General features: G+C 36.5%; 1 protein-coding gene across 1 annotated transcript in view; it reads left to right on the top strand.

Moving 5' to 3' along the window:
* The first annotated feature begins 1,196 nt into the window (after positions 1 to 1,196).
* PDZRN4 (PDZ domain containing ring finger 4) overlaps positions 1,197 to 21,965 on the top strand; it is a 100,189-nt gene continuing 79,420 nt past the window's right edge. The window contains exon 1 of the mRNA XM_072146871.1: positions 1,197 to 1,493. Coding sequence (XP_072002972.1) covers positions 1,425 to 1,493 — 69 coding nt within the window. The 5' untranslated portion in view covers positions 1,197 to 1,424. The remainder of the gene's footprint in view (positions 1,494 to 21,965) is intronic.

The following is a 21,965-nucleotide window of genomic DNA, read 5'->3' as shown; positions in this document are numbered from 1 at the left end:
AAAGGATTGGACATAAGCATCTCTTCACTAGGGGTCTAGCTGGAACCCTCAGAATTTGGAACATTGGGGGTCATCTATTGCTCAATATAAATGTAGGCTGGTGTAAAGGTTTACTGTTCATGTAAGGCTATGGGACTAACAGCATGACTATCTCTGGTAGTTCTCCTGTTTTACTGGCAAATTAAGCACCAGATAAATATGTGCACCGCCAATCGATTAAAATGGGGTACTTGCGGTCATTACTCACATTTTGCAATCAATGGGGCTCTTACTGGTTGGGCAACAAGTAATCAGACTGATATATCCTATTCCGGGAAAACATAAAATTTCCAAAGGTTACAAAACCCCATTTTATAAAACATCTGCACATGAACAATAAACTTTCAGCCGTATAAGTCTTTTATCTGTTCAATCTATGTGGCACAGAGTTTTATTAAATCTTATATGAATATTTGCTCTTGTTAATTTTTGTCTTCATCCCTTGTGAAAAGTTGATGAATTCCAGAGAGTTGATATCTTCAATCAGCGCAGGATATATTTCAGACACCAATATAAACGTAGGTCCACTTGAGTGATCTATGTATAGCAGACAGCACTTTAATGTCAGCATCTCTAGCAGTTTAATTGCATGTCCTATCCAAAATATGAATAATATGCACATCTATGTCATTTTCCGTATTCCAATATGCTGTAAATGTATCTAATGTTATTTATGTGAAGTGCAATACCCTCTCTTTATACAATATACCAATATACATGTTTCCATTAGGAAAATCAATTTTAGGATACAGTAATACCAGGAGAAAAAAAAATATATGCTCTCATTTTGCAAGTAGCTTCTTGAGCCTCTTAAATTTCTGATAATTCAAAGCCCAACTCTTGTGTAGAATATTAACATACTGTAGAGTAGATGTATGCAGTGTAATTGATGAAATGGATGGTCAAGTGCTTGTAATGTTCTGTGAGAACCCTGTACAGTATCCCTATTACATAGCATATATTGACAGAAGTGGATCCTGTTTAACCACACAAGATTTGCTTGTTAATTAGTGAATATTCATCTGTCATCAGCTTTGGCTATGACACTCCTCCCTATTAACATGGGCTGTCATAAATAATCCATGAGCCGGTATTAATATTCATGAGCTGAAATCTGTGTAGTCATGTGCAGTGATGCAGAGACTGGGGGAGTGTTGCCATGAGTGGTAACAGTGTGAATGTAGGATACTTAGAGGAAGGCAGGAGCAGCATGCTACACTCACTACCTTGGTCTACGCTTGCAGCTAACAGTGGTGTGTCTGTGTTTTTATGCTGGAGTGACTGATGAACAACAGTAGTCAAGCCGGGAGGGTGATTCCCTGTCAAAGCTTTTCTTATTCACATAAAGGGGAATTGGAAACCGCTTGCAGTTCTTGCAAATTACAATGGGCTGCAATCTGTGCACTTTCCAGAAGAGAGAGGAGCACTACAAACTGCTATATGAAGTTTCACAGGTGAGTGCTCATACTATACACCACTCATGATCACACGTCCCTAAGGATGGCAGCTCTTATGACAATGTAATGTCAGACTTGTGGGACTGTATTTTACAATTTTTCATTTATTTTGTGTTATGGTATTGTGTTGTGACTAGAGGGTCAGCTTAGTCTAGAAAATGTCTTTTCATTACCTGTTTACAACATATATGTGGCAAATATTTGGCAAATCTACTTATATTTCTCCCTACTTGTATTCCTCCCTTCTGATGAAATGTATAATTTGCTGAGAATCTTGATTTAGTATACAATAAGGCTCTTTTAATATCAGTCAGTTTTGTTGCTGAGTTGTAGTAGTATACTATCGTGACTAAATTGACAAAATATTGGATATTATATATTAGACAGCACCTTATGGCCAGCATTTATTTGTAAGGATCTGGTTTGCGTCCTTCAAAGTGTAAATATCTGAGAATAAAATACCAAATAGCACAAAGCCTAATATGTTTAGGCATTGAGAATGAAATCTGCAACATAAAAAAAAACCTCCAACATAAGTGCAAGTGTAATAAAGTATTTCCAAATTGTCAGTACTCAAGTCAATTTATCTCACTGACTCTTAAACTTGGTAAATATGATGTTCCATTTCTAACTGAAATGTTATATTCCTAATACTTCATTGACCTTGCTACTCTTGTATGAGCTTGCTTAGATTTTGAGAGTTTGGGACATGTTGGATACAAAGTTTCAATATAAAAGAACATTAAATGAGTCTGACCAGGAAAATGAAGTTGTTGGTAATAAGGAGCCAGCTAGCTGTCCTATATTGTTACTATCTAAATTGTACATACTTGAAAACAATATCAACATTGGAAGCAGCAATTGTGTCTTTCTAAGCTTGGGTTGCTCCTGTATTAGATTGTCCTGTACATGACAAATTGTTGCTGACAGCAGCTGAGCTGCAGCAGGTTAAGCAGTATTGGTGATGACACACAGCACAGTGAGGTGTTGGTGGTCTTCCTGGCACAGTGGAGTGCACCCAGCTAACTGGCTTCCCTCAAATCTTCCCTCATGCGATTCATTTCTCAGCCAGCTAATTAGAAAGTGGACTGTCTACATGGATCTGCCTCCTCTGTTGCAGCCTTAATGTACGTTTTCATGCTAATGTGACCAGAGTCTCATTATCCCATTTCCAAAATGAATTTGGGCATTAATTAAATCTACACGTTGCTCTCTTTATCATTGTTGAAAAGAAAAGGCAGATTAACGTTGTTAATTACTGCTGGGGACAATTCTTCTGGTTCCAGACTTAATATTGACCTTAAAAGCCCAGCCAGCTCAAAAGCCAAGGTACTGCCAGCAGGTGGAATACTTTCCTTGAGTTTTACATCAACTGTGTCATATTTTATACTGTGGTCTGCACATGTATTGGCACCTGATCATATATACACTATTGGTTAGTGCATGTAAACAATTATTGGACTATGTCTAGCACAAACTATGGAAATTGATGAGATACATATCCTACCGTTTATAAGGGTTTTTAAATAAATAATTATGGTCAAACATTTACAATGACTGTACATAGGATACATTCTTCTCTAGCTGTGTCTACTGTAACATTTCTGGATCAATGGAGAAGGAGATTGCGCTTCACCTGGCTTCTGCTTCTTTGCTGATACACTTTAATCCCTTGGAAAATGTAAGCTATTTTCTAGTGTAATATGCACTCAGCCTCTAGCCCTGCAGAGTGTATTGTTGGCTTATTGTCACAGATAAGGGATCAGAGAATGGGGGCAGTAATGTGCATGTGACACTGACTCTTTTCCTGAATCTGTGCACAGATATTCAAAGGTATCTTCAGCCTGAGATGTTCCTCAGTGTTCTATGCCTCTGCAGCAGGCAGTAGGGGGGTTAATAATACAATAAAGCACCACTAATCCTAAAACTGGGAATGTGTTAAATGTAATATATGTATATAACTATATCTATGTAGTGAGCAGTGCTGTCAGATGACCAAAATAGCAGTTAGTAACTAAATCTGTGCTGGAAGTGAGTGAATCTGCTCACACATTACCTCTTGATTGGATCAAATCCCTTTAATTTTACGCTCTTGTAATTCCCAGTTCACAACCTTGTTTGATCCATCTCAGTCTTAAAGGGCAGAGGATCATCTTATAACAAATCTGCTAACAGCTAGTGCTTGCATTTCTCATAGTTCACTACACATGAGATAATTGATGTTTTAGCCAACCTTCATCAACCTTCAACCTTACAACCCATGAATGTTTGAAAGTTAGAAAGTCATTTGGGGAAGGGATAGAAGGATTCTGCTAGTAAGTGACAGGGACAAAAATGCAGCAGATTCTTCTTTATGGACCAGGCTAAATCCCAGGGCTGAGCCTGGCAGGTGTTCATTTATGACTTTTTATCTTCCTTTGTGCCCAGCTGTTGGTAAGGTATATGGGAAGTAAACTACTGGTTGTGAGCCAATTTTCCCAGCTAATTGTTTGTCTTTATTGACGAAATACTGGAAGATATGCAAATAAAAGCTAACATGTTTCACTTAATTACACACTAGGACTTCATTCATCATTGTGTATATGAAATTACAGTAGTTTGGCTCATCTGTGAATACTATTGAATTGTCTTTCAATACAGGTGCTTTTTTTGTGCTTTACATCCATCAAAGCTGGTATACATAGGGTCAAATGTGTATCATTCCACTTTGTTTTCGTGCCTCTGGTGAATCCATGTGAGGCTCCAGGTATTGCTAATGCCAATGACCCATGCATTGTTCTTCTAGGATAGCCTTTCATATCAGTCAGTCTCTTTATATAGAAGCACAGCTGGATATGCACGAGCAGCCCTGAATAAAACAGGAAGATTACAGAAGTCATGCCAGTGAAAAGATGTGTTCTAAAGCGAATAATGCCCAGTGATAGATTCATTCTCTACAGTGTGTTATAGCAATTACACACACAAAATGAATCCACAAAAGGCAGCTTCTGACGTGATGTTCTATGTAACAATACAACACTGTGCTACCACTTGCAGATTCTAAGGAATGGGAGCTGTGTGTGCTATTTTTCCATCATCTATCATCTATATACCTATCCCATATCTATCTACCTTGTTGTACAGATACCTAAGTAGTCTATCTCCAATTTGTTAGTTTGGATTGGCAGTTAAAGAGTTGCCTCTGCTGGCATGAAAAATGGCCTGGCACAAGCTGCACTGGGCTGTGAGTGAAAGAAATGTCACCCAGCCAGAGTTCAGCTAGACAGTCCTTGCCAAAATCTAGACCTGAATGCCAAACCGGGTTCATCATCCAAACCATATACACTGTTATTTCACTGCCTAAGTAGTTTAAAAAAACTAGCATTGTCTTCAATCCAAGGGAGAACTGAAGGGGGTCATGGATGCGTGATGCCCTTAATTGAATACATTAATTAGCAAATGATTACTGATGAAGAAAAATATCTTGGCAGGTAATGTTTTGATTGTGGAAGTTCACCTTGGACATTTAGCAAGGTAATTGCAGACAGTAATCATCATTTTCTTTTAAAATATATTTGTAATCTTCTGAAAATGATCTTGAATATATTTAGGGATAAAAAAAAATAAATAAAGTTTCCAGTTCTGCTGCAGAGATGCAAGATATTTATATATTTATGGCCTCCAGGATAATCCATGACATACAATAGGACTTCACAGATTCAAGTCCCTCCTCAAATAAAGGTTTAAAAAGTTTTGAAGAATTATAAAATATTCACTTGTTTTTGTTACAAGACTTGATGCCTATGATATACGGAGGAGAAACCATATTAAAAAGGCTTACAAAGATTACAGGGAGTATAAGCCAACCCGAGTATAAGCCAACCCGAGTATAAGCCGAGGTACCTTATTTTAACACAAAAAAACTGGAAAAAACTATTGACTCGAGTGTAAGCTGAGGGTAGGAAATGCATTGGTCCTAGCCTGCCCCCAGTATGCAGCCAGCCAGTGCATGCCCCCCAGTATACAGCCTGCAAGCCCCTGTCCCCCAGTATACAGCCAGCCAGCCCCTGTCGCCCAGTATACAGCCTGCCAACCCCTGTCCCCCAGTATACAGCCTGCCAGCCCGTGTCCCCAGTATACAGCCAGCCAGCCCCTGTCCCCCAGTATACAGCCTTTGCCCAGCCTCTCTCCGTACGGTGCCATCGCTCAAGCTACTTCTAGTGTGTGCGCCGCCTTCGCCACACACAGTGATGTATATACAGTGATGTATATGTGTGTAACTGCCATCACTGCACATTGCCCAACTGAGATGACATCTCACCAAAACACTGGTCATACTGGATGTACTGCAACCATCCCAAAAATATTGATGATCACATGACCTGCCCAGGCAGGTGGAGGACATGTGATGTGGGCACGTGAGCAGTTGCCATCTTCTGTCCTGTGTCTGCTCTACAGGGACAAAGTCTAAAGACTGATTAAAGGGCCAGTAACATTTGAATTTTCATTACAGTACAGTGTATGCCCACAACATTTTTCTGCAAACGGGAGCAAAATTTTAAATAACAACTAATTACATATATTATATTTTAATGACTCATTTTAATATCAATTATGTTTATTCCAGAAAAAAACCCTTTAAATTCACTGATTAAATAAAATATAGTTTAAAGAAGACTAAATATTAGGAATGCACATATTATATATATGCATATATTAATATATTTCTGGCCAACACATCTGGTTTTTACTCTATGTTGTCTAATATTATATAAAAGTGGGAGTGAAATAAGCTTAGACTCTTCTATTGGCAGATAATTTAACGTAAAAGCAGCGATTCAAAAGATCCATACACTTAAGATATTAGTCTAGTGGTGCTCAGCCCGAGATGGCTGTGTTCACACATTTTATTTAGGTTTCCATTACTCTCTTATATCATAAAAGAAAATAAGATAATCCAGATAGTCATGGTAAACACAAGTTCTACTGCTTTCATCTTCTCTTTTAACTGTAAAAATAAGGCTGTTATTAGCAGAAGCATGACAGAGGAGACACTTCCATTTATGCAAGTCTAGGAGGACTGATGGTAAATGGAGGGTTTTCTGCAATGGGAACCTGTACCCAAGGTTTGAACTAAACTTCTAATATTTATTACTGGTTTAAGACAACTCTATCCCCTCTGTCTACATTAAGTTAACCTTTGTCTCCATAGGTCCAGTTCTCACCTGTCCTCAGACGTGTGCTCAGAAATTCACTTCTGTTACTAAAATGATAATTATGGTAGTCTAACTGAACCGTTACAATGTCCATTATTTTAATTGCATTTTTTAAAAATATTTTTTAATAAACCTTTTTACAAATACAATTGTTTTAGTCATGTTTCCAATATATCATCATTATTTTACACATTTTTTCCTGAATCATGAGCATTCCAATTCTATTTTATGTTCACTTTTTAACAGATCCGTTAGACTACCACTGATATTGTTTAAGTGACAGTAGATAATCCAAGATGTCAAAATGCAGGTGGGAACTGGGCCTTAGATGTGGGTAAAATACTGTATATACTTGAGTATAAGCCGACCCGAGTACAAGCCGAGACCCCTAATTTTACCACCAAAAACTGGGAAAACCTATTGACTCGAGTATATGCCGAGGGTGGGAAATGCATGGGTCACAGACCCCCCCCCCTCCCCAGTATATAGCAAGTCAGCACATCAGGGCCACCGTAGGGTGAGTGTATAAGTTTATTATTTTTTAAGTATTTTTTACTTGTGCATTGACTCGTGTATAAGCAGAGGGGGCGTTTTTCAGCACATTCTTTGTGCTGAAAAACTCGGCTTATACACTGGTATATACGGTAAATATATCTGTTAAGATTACATAGAGTAACAATACAGTATATTTAGCTGGGCATTCACCTCAATATAAAGATTGTTTTATAAACATGTATAAAGCCTTAACTGTTGTCTACTATCACATCACTTTAGTATATAGCCATTGTATCCACATGAGTGCCTGACTGTGCATATAATACTGATAATCACATATGTTATCTTACTGTGATTATTTCAATGCTTGAGAGAATGTCCAACACAAGCATTTCTGGAAGTATTGACTATAACTTGCCTGCAGTACTTTACTAGACCCATTAAATGTCACTGTCAGCAATTAAGTCACTTATAGGATCCTATTTAATGGATGTTCTGTCACTGTACAGGATTAATAACAGATAAATGACAGAAGGGTCTTGACAACTTGAAGTTAATTCAGTCACTACCTATGAACTGTGTTCAAACAGACAGCGCTTGGCTGGAGGGTGTATTGAATAAATAGATAGACATATGTAACAGGGATATTACTTTTCCTGCAATGGAAACACAGTGGAAACACATTTCTTTACATGCAAGATATTTGCCATTAGCTAAAAAAAGATTTTATATCTACAGTTCTCATGTACAACTTAGCAAGATGATGCAGAACTTTTCATGAATACAGATATGTGGTAGATTGACATTCCCATCCTATTGGAACCCAAAATTATCAGTAATTTAGAGGTTATTAGCTTGTTCAGAGCGAAGAGACGTTGTGCTGAGGAGCAATAAAACTTGTGCTTTCTATCCTTACAACTACTGTAGGCAAATGCAACTCAGCTATTGCCATACTGTATCACCCAATGTTATAAGACATACAGGAGATTTAAACCTTTTACTGCAGAAGCCTGTTTTCAACCAACTTATCATCCCCAAATTCCAAATGCCATTATTTATTTTCCACCCCTAATTATAGTTAAATGCAGACTTCATTATATGGGACAAATTGGATTATGGACACAAGGGAGGAGAAATATGAAAAATGTTACAAAGTAAACCAATAGAAAGTTAGACTATACAGTCTCATTCTGCCAGATTTATCATGATGCTGGGTGATAAAGCTCCTGTACCTTAAATATAATTTCCATAAATTCATTGATTGGGCCTTGATTGAGAATTTTGGAGGGTGGTTCAGCCTCAGTATCATAACTTGTAGAAAAAGATTATCAGCACAGAAAGTGATAGATGCAGGATAAATGGGTTAAAATCCATTAGTATGGTCACTGTGATGTAGTCTGAAATATGTCACCTTGCTTTGTAGTGATCGCTACATCTTTTTAGTTTTTAACCATGATCTAATAAACATTTTTGGATTTAACCCATTTATCTTGCATCTACACCTGCCTGAGCTTCACCTGCCTAAAAGCTACACCTGCCTAAAAGCTTCTATTAGTTGATCTGAATTATGCCAAAAAACGGTGAAAAATGTTATAGTGCATACTGCTCCTCCCACCATTTCTGGCGCCCTGTATATATTTTATTGAAGAATTGAACTAAAGGATTGAATTGATTTTAATTGGTGAGTTCTGCTCCTTCTTTCTCACAAAATATAATTTGGAACATTTGACTATCCTGGCTGAGAAACACCTATATTGCGTGGTTGTCTCTCTTCTGTTTGAAATGGATTGTTAGACATAGATGTGGTTAAAGGTACAGTGATCCCAATTTTCTATAGTTTTCGCCCAAAAGTCTGGACCCTTAATTTGAATGGCCCATGTACTTTGTGACATACTTTGTGATAGATGGGAAGGTGTCTATAAATGAACTTAAACCCTTAAAGGGGATGTCTGAGACATATAAAAAAAAACATCTATGTGTCCGGGCAGAGGGGGCTGTTTAAAAAAATAAACTTGTACCATCCTTCTTTATCCCTCCTGGAGTCCTGCTCTCTGTGCAGTGCCACTGTTTGTTTACAGGGAAACAGAAGCTGCGCTCAGACAATCTTCTGGTCGGCCAATGTGGCTGACCACACCCACCTGTCCCCATATCCCAGCGCTTGATACAGCTCTGGGATGGGTGGGCATGGCCAGTCACCTAGGACATAAGCTGGGTGCAACTTCCATGCCCTGTACACTAACAGGGGTACGGCAAGAAGAGACAGCGGCATGCGACACCGGGAGGGACTGAGGTGGCAAGTACAAGTTTATTTTTTTAAGCAGTCACGACCCCCCCCCCCTCTCAGGCCGTGTGGGGGGGCATGGCATTTCAACAGATTTTTGGGGCAAATGTAATCAGGATTATATCAAAACAGCATGGGATGTTTCTGTAGGTAAAGCAAATGTACAGTTATAATGTGAGTGTTTTTTCGTGGCTCACTGTGCAGGAAAAAGCATGTATGTATTATTTTGTATGTTATTGTATTGTTATGAAAGTGGTAACCTATATGAATATTGTTCTCAATGAATTAACACTTCTGCAAACAAAAAAAAAAACATGTAATAATAAAAAAAGCATTTGTGTTGCTGATAGGGATGGCTGTTCTAGGAGCCTCCTCTGCTTGGCTTCCAGCTCCAATGGAAATCTATCACTACTCTATGATAGCATGACAGGGTGCAGATGGCAAAGCCTGACATAATGTCAAAGAGTCATCTGTAGCAGAGATGTCACAACTGCAGCATGACTGCTGTAGCCTGCGATTGGCCTTAGCTGTGTTCAGTTGAGGACAGATTAAGGCTGCAGCGCGATCAAGCTGTTAACATGACGTCATCACTGCAGAGACCTAGGTGATTGGGGGTGCCACGCTGGACTGGAGTGAAGGAGCTAGGTAAGTACAATTACTAACGTTAATGTTACATCTAAAAAATTAAAGAATAATCTGATAAAAGAAAAAAATGAGTAACCCTTTTAATATAAACAAATGGTGTGTTATATAGTGAAGATATTTGACATAGAGAAAAAAACTACTTAACTGTCACTTTGTGGAGATAATTTTACAATAATTACTTGTACTTGCATCTCTGTAATGTTCGAATGCCATTCAACTTTCCATAATCAAAAGTTGGGTACATTGTACTGAACCGGCATCCTATATTATCTCACTTGGATGAATGCTGTTACAAACTCTAGACTTTTGCACTAAATGTTGCACATGTATCTAAGATTTGTCTTGGCTTTTTCTTCTTAATTTCAACTTTTCATGGCGCATGTGCACTTTTGCAACTTTTTCTGTATCAAAGAGTTCAAAGTATTTCAAAGTTTGCCATGGTAAAGTTTTCTCTGATGTTCCTTAAGTTATCACCCAATTCCAGATGTGAAAGTTGAGACTTCGTAAAAAAAGAATAAAAGAAGTCACACATTTTGGTGCAAATCCACATATGCCCCTACCAGGCGCAGCTTAAATCTGTTTTTTGTGACTTTTAAGAGACCTTTTCACTAAAACACTTCAAACGCCACATGTATTAATTAGTAAAAATCACTAAGATACATCTGAACAGTAGAATATGCAAAGTTAAAAATAAAAAGCAGGCACCCAAAACCAGGCTTAAGATGCACATGCCCCAAGATGTCCTGTTCACTAAACCTATCACAGAAAGTTGAGGGGTTTTGCTAAAATTGAAATGAGTAAAAAAATTTTAAATTTACATGTCCAATCTATGTTTTTAGAAGAGATAATGATCAATCCCAGGTAATGTCTTGCTGTGGCTCTTTTTCCTCTCCCCATATAAAAAACAAGGAGGCCTTAATTGGTAAAGTCACTGTAAGGAGAGCTCTTACTTCCCGAACCATTTAGAAGGAACAGCTGCTGGATAAAGGTGCCTTCAGCTTCAAGCTACTAGAAGGTGAAGGCTTTGTATTATAAACTTTTTTAATGATAACTCAATTGTTTAGGAAAAAGTTATATAAAATCACATTTATATAATGTCTTCCAATGGTGGAGGTGTTATCCACAGACATCTGACAAATAACTGGTCTACTGGTGGCAATTAACCATGATGATATATGACTCCTATGATTGATTGTTCAGACAAGTACAGATATGATATGTTTTTCTAAAACCCCATCTCAGTGTTTATCTCAGAAAAACATATCATTTATGTCATCCAAACATTTGGAGCTGTAGGTGTGTGATTAATTCATAACAATGAAAATAAAGGAATCCATGGAAAAAGTCCTTATCATGTCTCATAATCTCTAACTAACAGTTATCCCGCACTGTTAATATAATTCCAATAGAATGTGAGGATAATAAACCCTTTAACACTGATTTCCTTTTACATTTTTTACGTTTTTGCTCAAAAACATTTTATTTTTCTGTTTACAGAAATTCTACTTCCTAGTGAAACCTTTTCATGTTAAAGGAATGTACTGGGAGGCAGGAAAAATATCAAATGCAGTAAAATTGACAAAGAAAACAGTTGTACCAATTTTCTTTAATTGGTTTAGTTTTCAAGGCTTTTAATGTATCAAATGACAAATCCTTTTTATTTGATGCAATACAATAATGGACTTTCCAAATGTACTGAATATAGTTTTTTCTTATGTTTTATTACTTTCTAAAAATTGTATTTCTGTTCTACACCTGTGACTTCAGTGTGTGTCTCAGGGACCAGACTTCTTTTCATTCCACCATTTTGGGTACTGATCAACCATTTGATCACTTCTTAAAACATCCATTTGGGATAAATATTTTATATATTGATAGACTGGATATCATAGACTTGGCAACACCAATCCTTGTGTTAGCAGCCATCATCATCGTGTTATCCAGGACAGTGACAGGGTTACTAGGATGGGCTTCTTTTGGCACTCAGCATTATCAAGAAAAATAACTTTTAATGTTTTATTTACAAATGACTGAAGGGGTCACAGGGGTGGAGAAGAGTCGCACTGGCCTGACCTCTCATGGTTTGACTAGTGTCCCATAGGACAAGAACATCATCTCAAGCTACCTTCAGCAGTTGGCACCCAGAACTATGATGATGTAGATGGCCTAAAGGACATCCATAAAAGAATGAGAGGACATCCCAGGGTGACTCGTTTCTATCTCAATTACAGTGTTTGAAAATATATTTCTCTGTAAAACAATATATCCCTCAGTATAGAAGGAGAAGTAAAGCTGTAATTGTATTGGGGGCATTTTGTGGGTCAAATCCTCATGATAGCTTCACTTTAATTAATAATACGAAATAAGACAACTCTGCAAATACTCACATTAACAGAAAATTGTACTTTATCACAGGAAATAATGTGAAATTTTGGGGAATAATAAAAAAGCTAAGATGCTAATAAATTTATAGTGAACCATACAAAAACATTTTCAGAAAACCTTCATGCAGCATTCTGTTTCTTTAAAAACTGAAACTATTATCCTAAATCCAAACCCTCACAACTGGACAATTTATTTAATTAGAGGCTACTTTAGAGTGGATTTGTCAGTTATATTGGTATCACTGGTCAGTTATATGCTGTCACATTTAAAGAGATAAATTTGCAAGGCCAAACTGTTCGTAACCCAAATGGTGTGAAAATGGCAGACTGTTCTGATGCTAGCAGTCCTGACAGTACACTGGTCCCATAGATTTCTCCCATGCCTGTTGGCTCGAATCCCCCCCCCACCTCTACTGTGTGCATATGTGCATATAAATTAGCCTGGGAAGAGCAGGGCTCCAACTTTGGACTCCAACAATTTCTATGTTATTTTGGCTCCTAGAAGTGCACATCGGTTCTGTAATATGCTGTGTCGAGTATGTATGCATTTGGATGTACTCGCTTATATTTGAAAAGTGAATTTTGATTTTCAGTTGCTATGGATTGTTATTCTACCTTTTTTATTTAAATCAGGTTTCATTAATTTTGCATCTTTTGACAGTACCTTTGCAATCTAAGGGATGTCAACCATCTTCATCTATTCAGGTTGCCCAACTTCAAAATTATAATGAAAACCCCATTTTTCAGTTCAGTCTTCATGAAGGTTGGCATGACTATGCAAATCAGTTATTTCAATCTTCCATCCATTGACCTCCATAATGAAAAAAAATTATCATGACAGAACAAATGAAGACTGACACAAACTGATGAACACCAGCTTCAGCTTCATACAGAAGATTGGGATCATTCATAATTAGTTTTTGCAAGAAATGAAAAAATAAAAATAAAAAAAAGAGTTCAGGATAAGTTTAGTGTCATATTTCTAGAGTTTATTCAGTCAAGTCTCCAAGGTCTATTGTAGATTGATTTAGTTTATTAGTGTTAAAGAGGACTTTCTTATGCCTTATAATCAGCAATGGGCTTTATTACAATTTCAAAATAAAATAAAGGATGTAAATAAATGTGTTTGCTTAATGGGTAAAGAGTTTCTTGTCTACAACAAAGGCTGCTGTTTTTCTGCAGCTACAATACATGACAAGAAACATTTAATACCTTAATGTTATTTTATGGAATATACAGGCAGTCATACCTGACTTACATATGACCACTAGTTACAAATGGACCTCTCTGCCCACTGTGACCTCTCAGGATCCTGCTAATTTACTAAACTTTATCCCCTGGTTACAATTATCAGCTGTAAGTTTATAAAGATGTCTACAATAAACTTTATTGTTAACCCTTGTTCTAAAAAGTATGAAAATCAAATTGTCACAGGACTAAAAAAATATGTTGCCATGTCTGGAGTTACTATTACTAAAGATTCCACTTCCATCTTCCATACAAATTTACCTTAGAAACAAACCTACAGAACCTATCCTGTAGTTAACCTGGGGACTGCCTGTAGTATTCTTTTTAGTGAAAGATCAAAAATAAGGCAAGCATAAAACCTCCACATTATACCTAAATCTTAGATTACCACTGTATGATGACACACAAGGAAACCCAAGAAACCAATGGAGTTAAGGTACAAAAAGTTCAAATGTTACAACATTTATACCGGAATTCTCTAAAGATGCTTGAAAGTTCTTGCTGCCTGTAAGTTAAGTGCTTTATTGAACTACCAACATATGTGCTGAATAATAGATACCCTTGTGAAAAGAACCCATAAAACCCAATGTTACAATTAAAATAGAAGATGCTTTTGAAGCAGAATTGATAAAACAATATAAAGGATACATTACTGACAGCAAGCGAAAGGAATTTCAGCTGATGGCCAACAGTAAGCCTATAGAGTATTGAAAAAACAATAGAAGGCAACGTTGGGGAGTGTAAACACTTTTGCGCAGTATGCACCTTATGTGCCTCTTACTTTTCTTGAGGTTCACATACTGCATATACCAGTATTTTCCTAGAACATAAAATGTTAATGTATGATCCATAGCATTTTATGGTTGAACATAGAGGCAAGTGATATTAGCAGTTATTCAATTTTAAACTTAATTTCTTGCATAGAATAGAAATTTATGTATTGATCTCCATCACCATTTACAGTACTTTACCAAAAGACCACCCCTTTGAGAACACCCCTTCTCTAAGTGTCTTTTCCCATTAATCTTTACTGTGAGCAGACAAATTTATTGTGCAACAAAGGTTTAACTGTTTTCAACTAGTAGTACAAATAAAATTGTATTTCTTGGACTGAGTTGTCTGAGACACTACTGCAGATCCCATTATATAACATCAATGAACAACTTCATTATAAGTGGAAGGGGTTTACTTGCGCTTTAGGGAATTAAAACATATATTTGAACAAATCTTTAGTTGAATGTCGTTCTTGCTATACTATAAAATATATGGTTATTTGGGCTATTTCAAACACTATCCAATGGTTATTCATCATAATGATTCAACTTTGGATTTTCAACTTTCATTACTAACTTCCTGTTTGACCCTATTAATTTACTACCAAAAGAGAAATGATCTAATATCATCTAATACAGTGATGGCAAACCTTTTAAAGACAGAGTGCTCAAAATACAATTAAAACCCAATTAGTAATCCCATAGTGCCAACACAGCATTTTAAGCAGTAACTTATTGCTAACTGCTCTGCCACAACTTTTAATCATATTGGTGTCCCAAGGATACCAATACAGTAGAAAGAAGGAGGGAAAATTTGGATTATCATAGTAGGTTCCCTTCAGGTCCCCCATACAAGAATCACAGGGTTCAGAGAAGGAACTACAATAATAACACTATCCACACCTCTTCAGTCCTCCTGCAGTCCCCGGCAGCAGTGAGCATGACATGTCCTGAGACTGCAGGAGGAGGCCTTGAGTCCTGTCTGATGAATTGGAACAACAGCATGGGTGCCCACTGAGAGGTCTACAAGTGCCACATTTGGCACCCGTGCCATAGGTTTGCCATCACTGATCTAGGAAGAGACAACATCATTGAAGTAGTTGCTAACTAGAGTTTCTAATAAACCCAGATTATATTCAGTCTTACTCAGGTCTCACTGAGCGATGATAAACATAAATAAACATATGCACATACTTTTAGAAAAGGAACTGTATTTGAGCATGCCTGAGACCAAGTAGGGAAATTAGGTAGACTCCCTGATGCTCTAATCAAAGAAAATAGTTTGCAAGTTCCTTCTCTGTGTCTTGGTCACATGGTAGCCCATTAAAGGGGTTGTCCACTTTAAAAACATTCCAGCAAACAATTGTCATAGTTTGTGTAATGGAAAGTTATAAAATTTTCCGATATACTTTCTGTATCAATTCTTCATGAATTTTTAGATCTCTGCTTTTTGTCATGCAACAGAAAGCTTCATTGTTTGCTTCCTGTAGATAAACACTGGTCCATGGTCGTGCGATGTAATACAGGTGCATGGCTCATTATAACACACAGTGTAATCATAGCTGTATGATGCTAACGAGCTGTGCACCACTATGACTACACATGACCATGGACCGACGGAACATGAACAAGAAGTGAACGATGAGAGATCTTGGAAATCTGTGAGGAATTGATGGAGAAAGTATATTGGAAAAGGGAAAAACTTTTCTTTACACAAATAATATTAATTATTTGCTGTAATGTGCTTAAAGTGGACAACCCCTTTAATCATGCCCCTAAGTAGGAGAGAAACATTGAGCTGGAATCTGGTTTGAAAGTTTAAAGTCAGTGAACACCTACAGCAGTTAACAGATCTTATGTCCACTGATGAATGGAAAAGGTTATTTTCTCTACAATATGTTGGTAATGTTCAGTTTAAGGAACCTCTTAATAGTTACAGCTTTACACCAACTTTATAGTCCCCCCACACATGTAGCCAAAGATCTGGCTTCATCAGTGGTTTTGGACTATTAGTTATTGCAGGCCTTCATTAAGTGCTGACAACTCATAGGTTTGACTCTGGGATCACTATGGCAAGTTCATTAATATCTCAAACCAGGAAAACCCTTTTAAAGTGCACCTAGATATAAAAAATCATTACAAAACGAATAAATACTTACTAACCTATTCCTTTCTGCACAGTCAAGTAACAAATTAATATATTAATCTAAAATTCATATGGAAAATATTCTGAATATTTTGAATTTATACATTATGAAAGACCAGTGAACTACTTACCTGGTGGTGTCAACCATGCAGATAACACTACCTATACAACAAAGACTATCAAAGCGTTCAAAATCCTACAAACTAACATAACATTAAGTGTTTCATTTCCATATCCCACAAACATATTGCATTCCCACGCAGAGAAGCGGATGTTGTCTTTTACCCCGTTTTTATTGCTTTCACAGACATTGACTTCAGTCACTGCCTGCACTTGTATCTTCCGTATCTGTAATTACATTGAATCCTCAATGCACGGTGACTGGCACAGAAAATAAAATATATGAATACAAGTCACTGGCATTTCCACATACCATGTAACACAGATAGAGTTCTGTTTTGTAAATATTATTTGAGTTGTGCCGCTGAGCCCTCCAGTGCTGATATTCACCTCATCAGGATGTTTTCTGTCCCGTGACTGGTACTTTCAAATGTACTCATCCATCTTCTTGTCCCATTACATTTTGTTTGAATGATGCTCTATACCCATTAAAATTGATGGAAAAGAACAAAGAGAAGAAAAATGTGTCCTTCAATTGATTGTGTCTTTCAGGGAGCAAATGAGGCTACTGAGATTTCAAGAAAAAAAGGGAGATTATTTTGGTTCTCTTATTGCCATTCTGCACAATGCTCACTTGAATTGATTTCAATCACAAATGCAGAACACTATAGCCTGGGTACACATGCTACATTACATTAATATATGGCAATAGAAAATAAGTATTTCCCATCCTTGTTTGTATAATGTATTATTTATATCATACTGTTGGCTCATGTATTTTATGATCATACAAATTGAAACACTTTTTGATTTTCTTTTAGCCTACAGATTTTAAAGCTCAATTAGCTGTATTTTTTAAAATATATAAATATATACATAGATATATTCAAGGAATAAACCATAAACTTGTACGTGTGTGAAAAAGATGCACATCGCTGACTGGGCTGCTTTTTTACTATATGATTTCTAAAAATTACACAATAAAATTATGGTGCATTTAGACTAATGACTTCCAAAACATAATCCGTTATTTGCATCACTTACTACATACATACTTACTACAATGACGTTAGTTTGCAAAATGGAGGGAAAACAATCTGTCGGACCAAAATAAAAACATGTACTATGTTGTTTAATACATGTATACTTATCAAAAATATTTTTCCTATATAGATGAATAGAAAAGTTATATTGCAGTTTTGACTTCTGTGGCACACACCGGTCAGCAGCGAGACTATTATATCCGGCTAAGGAGATTTCTATGTGCATTATAAAATAATTTGAAACGGCATGTGATGATGTTACCCCATATGAGGGCATACCAAGTTCTTCTAGTGTGTTTACCTGTACTACTTTATCACAACTACTGTGAGTTTGATTAGAACACACTGTGCACATCACAGGCCCAGGCTTGTTGAATATATTAAAAATGAGTGGAATCTTTCCTATAATTTCCCTTGTGTGAAAGACTCCTGTGTAGAGTATCAGCCTGCGACCTTAAGGTCATGATCTGTCTTGAGGCCATAGTGAGGCTGGCAAACCTTTATATTTATTTTCCCTTGAGACAAGACCAATAGATGAAAAAAGGAAGAAAAGCCAAAAAATGTAATACACTGTATATACGCTCTTATGTTGTAGTCATTTATTTAAGAAGAGAACTAGTAGGTCCTTCTGAGATGTAGTTATGTTTTGATGAGCAGGGCTTATTAAGAGTACTATGAACTCTTGACCTAGTAATTCTTCAGCCACTATTATAAAGATTTACTAACGCAATGTAGGAAACTTTCTGTAATATTGTAGTTGTTATAGTGGGTTTTACCAAACACTAGACCTAAACCTTTATTATCGTAAAATTGGAGATTATTATCTTACTTGACCTGGAGATACCTTTTCTTAATACTATAATAGGGTATGTCGATACTATAAGTGTTATGTTTCTCAAACAATGCAGTTTCTACTTGTTAAAAAAATAAGTTCACCGAGAAGATTGGTGATAGTGACACATTCTTGTTTTATTCCGCGTGCATGTATTTTGAAGAACCTTGGGTGTGTTCATCTAAAGTCTTCAAATATTATATATAGCTGTTGCTGGAAAAAATTTTGTGGCAGCACCTAAGATCCACAGAAGATGGGTCACTGATGGGTCACTTTCCTATACAATATATGGGTACTTTAAAATGGTCATGTATTCCTGTATTTATGTTTATAATAATGGTCTAGGACTTGTTTGATAAGTTCAGCCAACACCCCAACCAACTAGCTGTGAGGGTTGCATGGTGCAAACAAAGTTGCAATTCAAGGCTGTATACTGGGAATTGTGACTTTTTTAAAGTTTCTATGCCAGAAAGCCACAATATATTCCACCGTATGAACTTGGCTGTTTAATGCATCTCTCTTTAGTTTAATCCCTAAAGTACATGTAGTTGTTTGATAAGAGTTTAGTCAACAGCTACCTTTCTCAGCCCTGAGATGTGCAAATCTCTTGAGAGCAGGGACTCATTCTTGGTATTTCACCTTACCCTACACCTTTTCACCCTATACTGTCTTCTTTTGATTGTGTATGTATCCCATGATCTGTAAAGTGCTGTGGAATCTGATGGTGTTATATAAAGACTTATTATCTGATGGTGTTATATAAATAAATACCGTACTTATAAAGAAAAATTATTAAACTGTGTGTTAGATAGTAATGAATGAAGGATCAGGATGTTGGATTACATCACACTGACTTACTTCTCAGAGCCAAACACATAAACAGTCATCCAAGACAAGTGTAGTAGGTGTATGAAGGTCAATAAAAATATCAACCAAAATTTTTGGACAGTTTAAGGGGAGGTTTACACTTAAATGAGAAGAGACCAGAAATGTAAATATTTTTCATTGTGGATGGATTCATCCAAAGGTAATTATTATTCTATTATAGCTCACAAAATTCATCACACATCAGTTACAATGTAACCTTTTTCTCATATTAAAAATAATTAAATAAGCCGAATTACAAATAAATATGTGTTTACATTACTATTCCATTGTGCATAACCATTTTACATATCTAAAATACTGTATAGACCAATGTTTGTTTAAACACCTATTTTTATTAACCTCAAAGAATATTATCACAGCTGCCTACAGTAGATATATAAATTCATTCTGCCTTAATTCCCTTAGTGTGCGAACTGGATTAATTCCCAAGTCTGGAACATGAGTGCCCTCCTTCACCTATGTTCTAAATGTAGATGCAGTTCCCATTAAATGAACATTAATTTTAGAAAAAATGGAACTTACAGTACAATTACAGCTTGCTGTGTGTGCAGAGGCTACCCCCAGCCTCCATAATTACCTCTGTTCCTCATTATGTGATAGAAACAAGGCTGTTCAGTGTGTGACATCAAGAAGTTGTAAATGACTTGCACTTGAGTGATGGTATGCATGTGATTTTAGTTCTGCTTCATTACCCGTTTATGAATGAGTGGTAATCTGTTCCTCCTTATACCTTCCTTTTCACAGGATCATACACACAGGCCAAGGTGGTCATGTTCTCTGTAGCCGATCCTCACACATTCGTGTGCTTTGATGAATAGTTTATGCGCTTTTCTGAAAAAATATTTTTCACATCTATGAATTTGCATTAGCCCTGGTTAATTATGCATTTAGCATTGCCTTCTTTGTAAAGATACAGCAGGATCTCAGTTATATTCCCTACAGTGAGCGTGGGATGTGCACTTATCCTTGGAGAGAACATTTCCAAAATTGTGCTTTTTCTTCCTAAAAATTAAATGAGACGTAAAACAGACATAAGAGAATGTGTTTTATGTGTAGGTAGTGGAAGTAACCAATCATGTTGACATTGAAAATGAACAGATTTTAAATAACCACAATTTCTACATGTCCACACAAGCTGAAAACTAATAAGGTAAATTGATAATATTATCTTGGATTGGTGCTAAATGGTTGTCTCAATGATTCATTGCAGTCAGAGGTCATAAGGTTCACCAAATGCTTCATTGCTCTTGTGCCACATCAATACACAATATATATTTGGTAATCTAATTATAAACTTCAGCTAACAACCAGAAATGTTCTTTTACCTTTGCACATTAGTGCAGTTTTTCATAGATGTTCCTCAGCATTGTATAAAAGTGAGAGTAGCTGAATAATGAAGATTAATCAAAACGATAATGACTCCCTTGACCTTACCTACCAGCCTTTATTATTCATCCAATTCTCGTCCTTCTTTTAGAAATTCACAACAGAACAAATTTATTTATATTGTCTTCTAAGGTGAAGACAGCATTAATATAGACAAGATAGGCAGAAGATGCATCCCAGTAGTAAATTATGTCTCATGGATTGAGTGCATCTTCAAGAGACTGTTTCCTTACTTACCACAAAATAGTGCCACACGTCATTTATACATGGGGAACAGTTTTACCACCACATGTTATAAGTGGACCTAGATGGGTTTGGGCTCAGCTGAAGTTAAAACAAAAGTTCAGTTCTGGTACCCAAACCGACCGTAAACACCTGCAATCGTGTGGTGCCACAAGCAGCATCTAAAGGTTTAAACCCATTGTGGTTCGGGTCAGCATATTATTAGAAATTCTGGTGGATTTTAATCAGGATTAATATGTACTATGTCCATCATATGTAATATGATGGATTTAATATGTACTGTCCTACTACCTCCTATTCCTCTCTATAGGTGTTGAGGGTCTTAGGCTTCTGTATAATCCATCTGTTAGTACACCAAAAGTGGAGTCTTCACCCTCCCTTCCTGATCTTCTTCGTCTCTATTTCTGATCTTGGTAAATCAATCAATATTCCCAAAACTACTAAAAAAACTAAATTTACTAAATTCATTATTAATTATTATTTTGATATAGTTTCTATATCTTAAGAATCTCTTAGCAACTAATTGTTGGAGGTTCATTTTGACTGCAGTGATTTTGCCTGCAAAAAATTACATCTAACAAAGTATGAAAAATATACTAAATATACTAAAATTAAGACTTTTAAGATTTTAAGAAATAAGATTTTTTTTTTACATAATGAGGCACATTTACCAAGGGATTTGTGGCAGTTTTCTGTCAGACTTTACACCTTATTTTTAGTGCAAACTGCTTTTGTGTTGCACGGGACCCTTTTGTGGCTCAGCTGTTCTAGGCATCATGCAGCACAGATT

Source organism: Engystomops pustulosus, chromosome 4 (assembly GCF_040894005.1).
Source record: "Engystomops pustulosus chromosome 4, aEngPut4.maternal, whole genome shotgun sequence".
Classification (NCBI taxonomy): Eukaryota; Metazoa; Chordata; class Amphibia; order Anura; family Leptodactylidae; genus Engystomops; species Engystomops pustulosus.
This window is presented reverse-complemented; position numbering and strand designations above follow the sequence as displayed.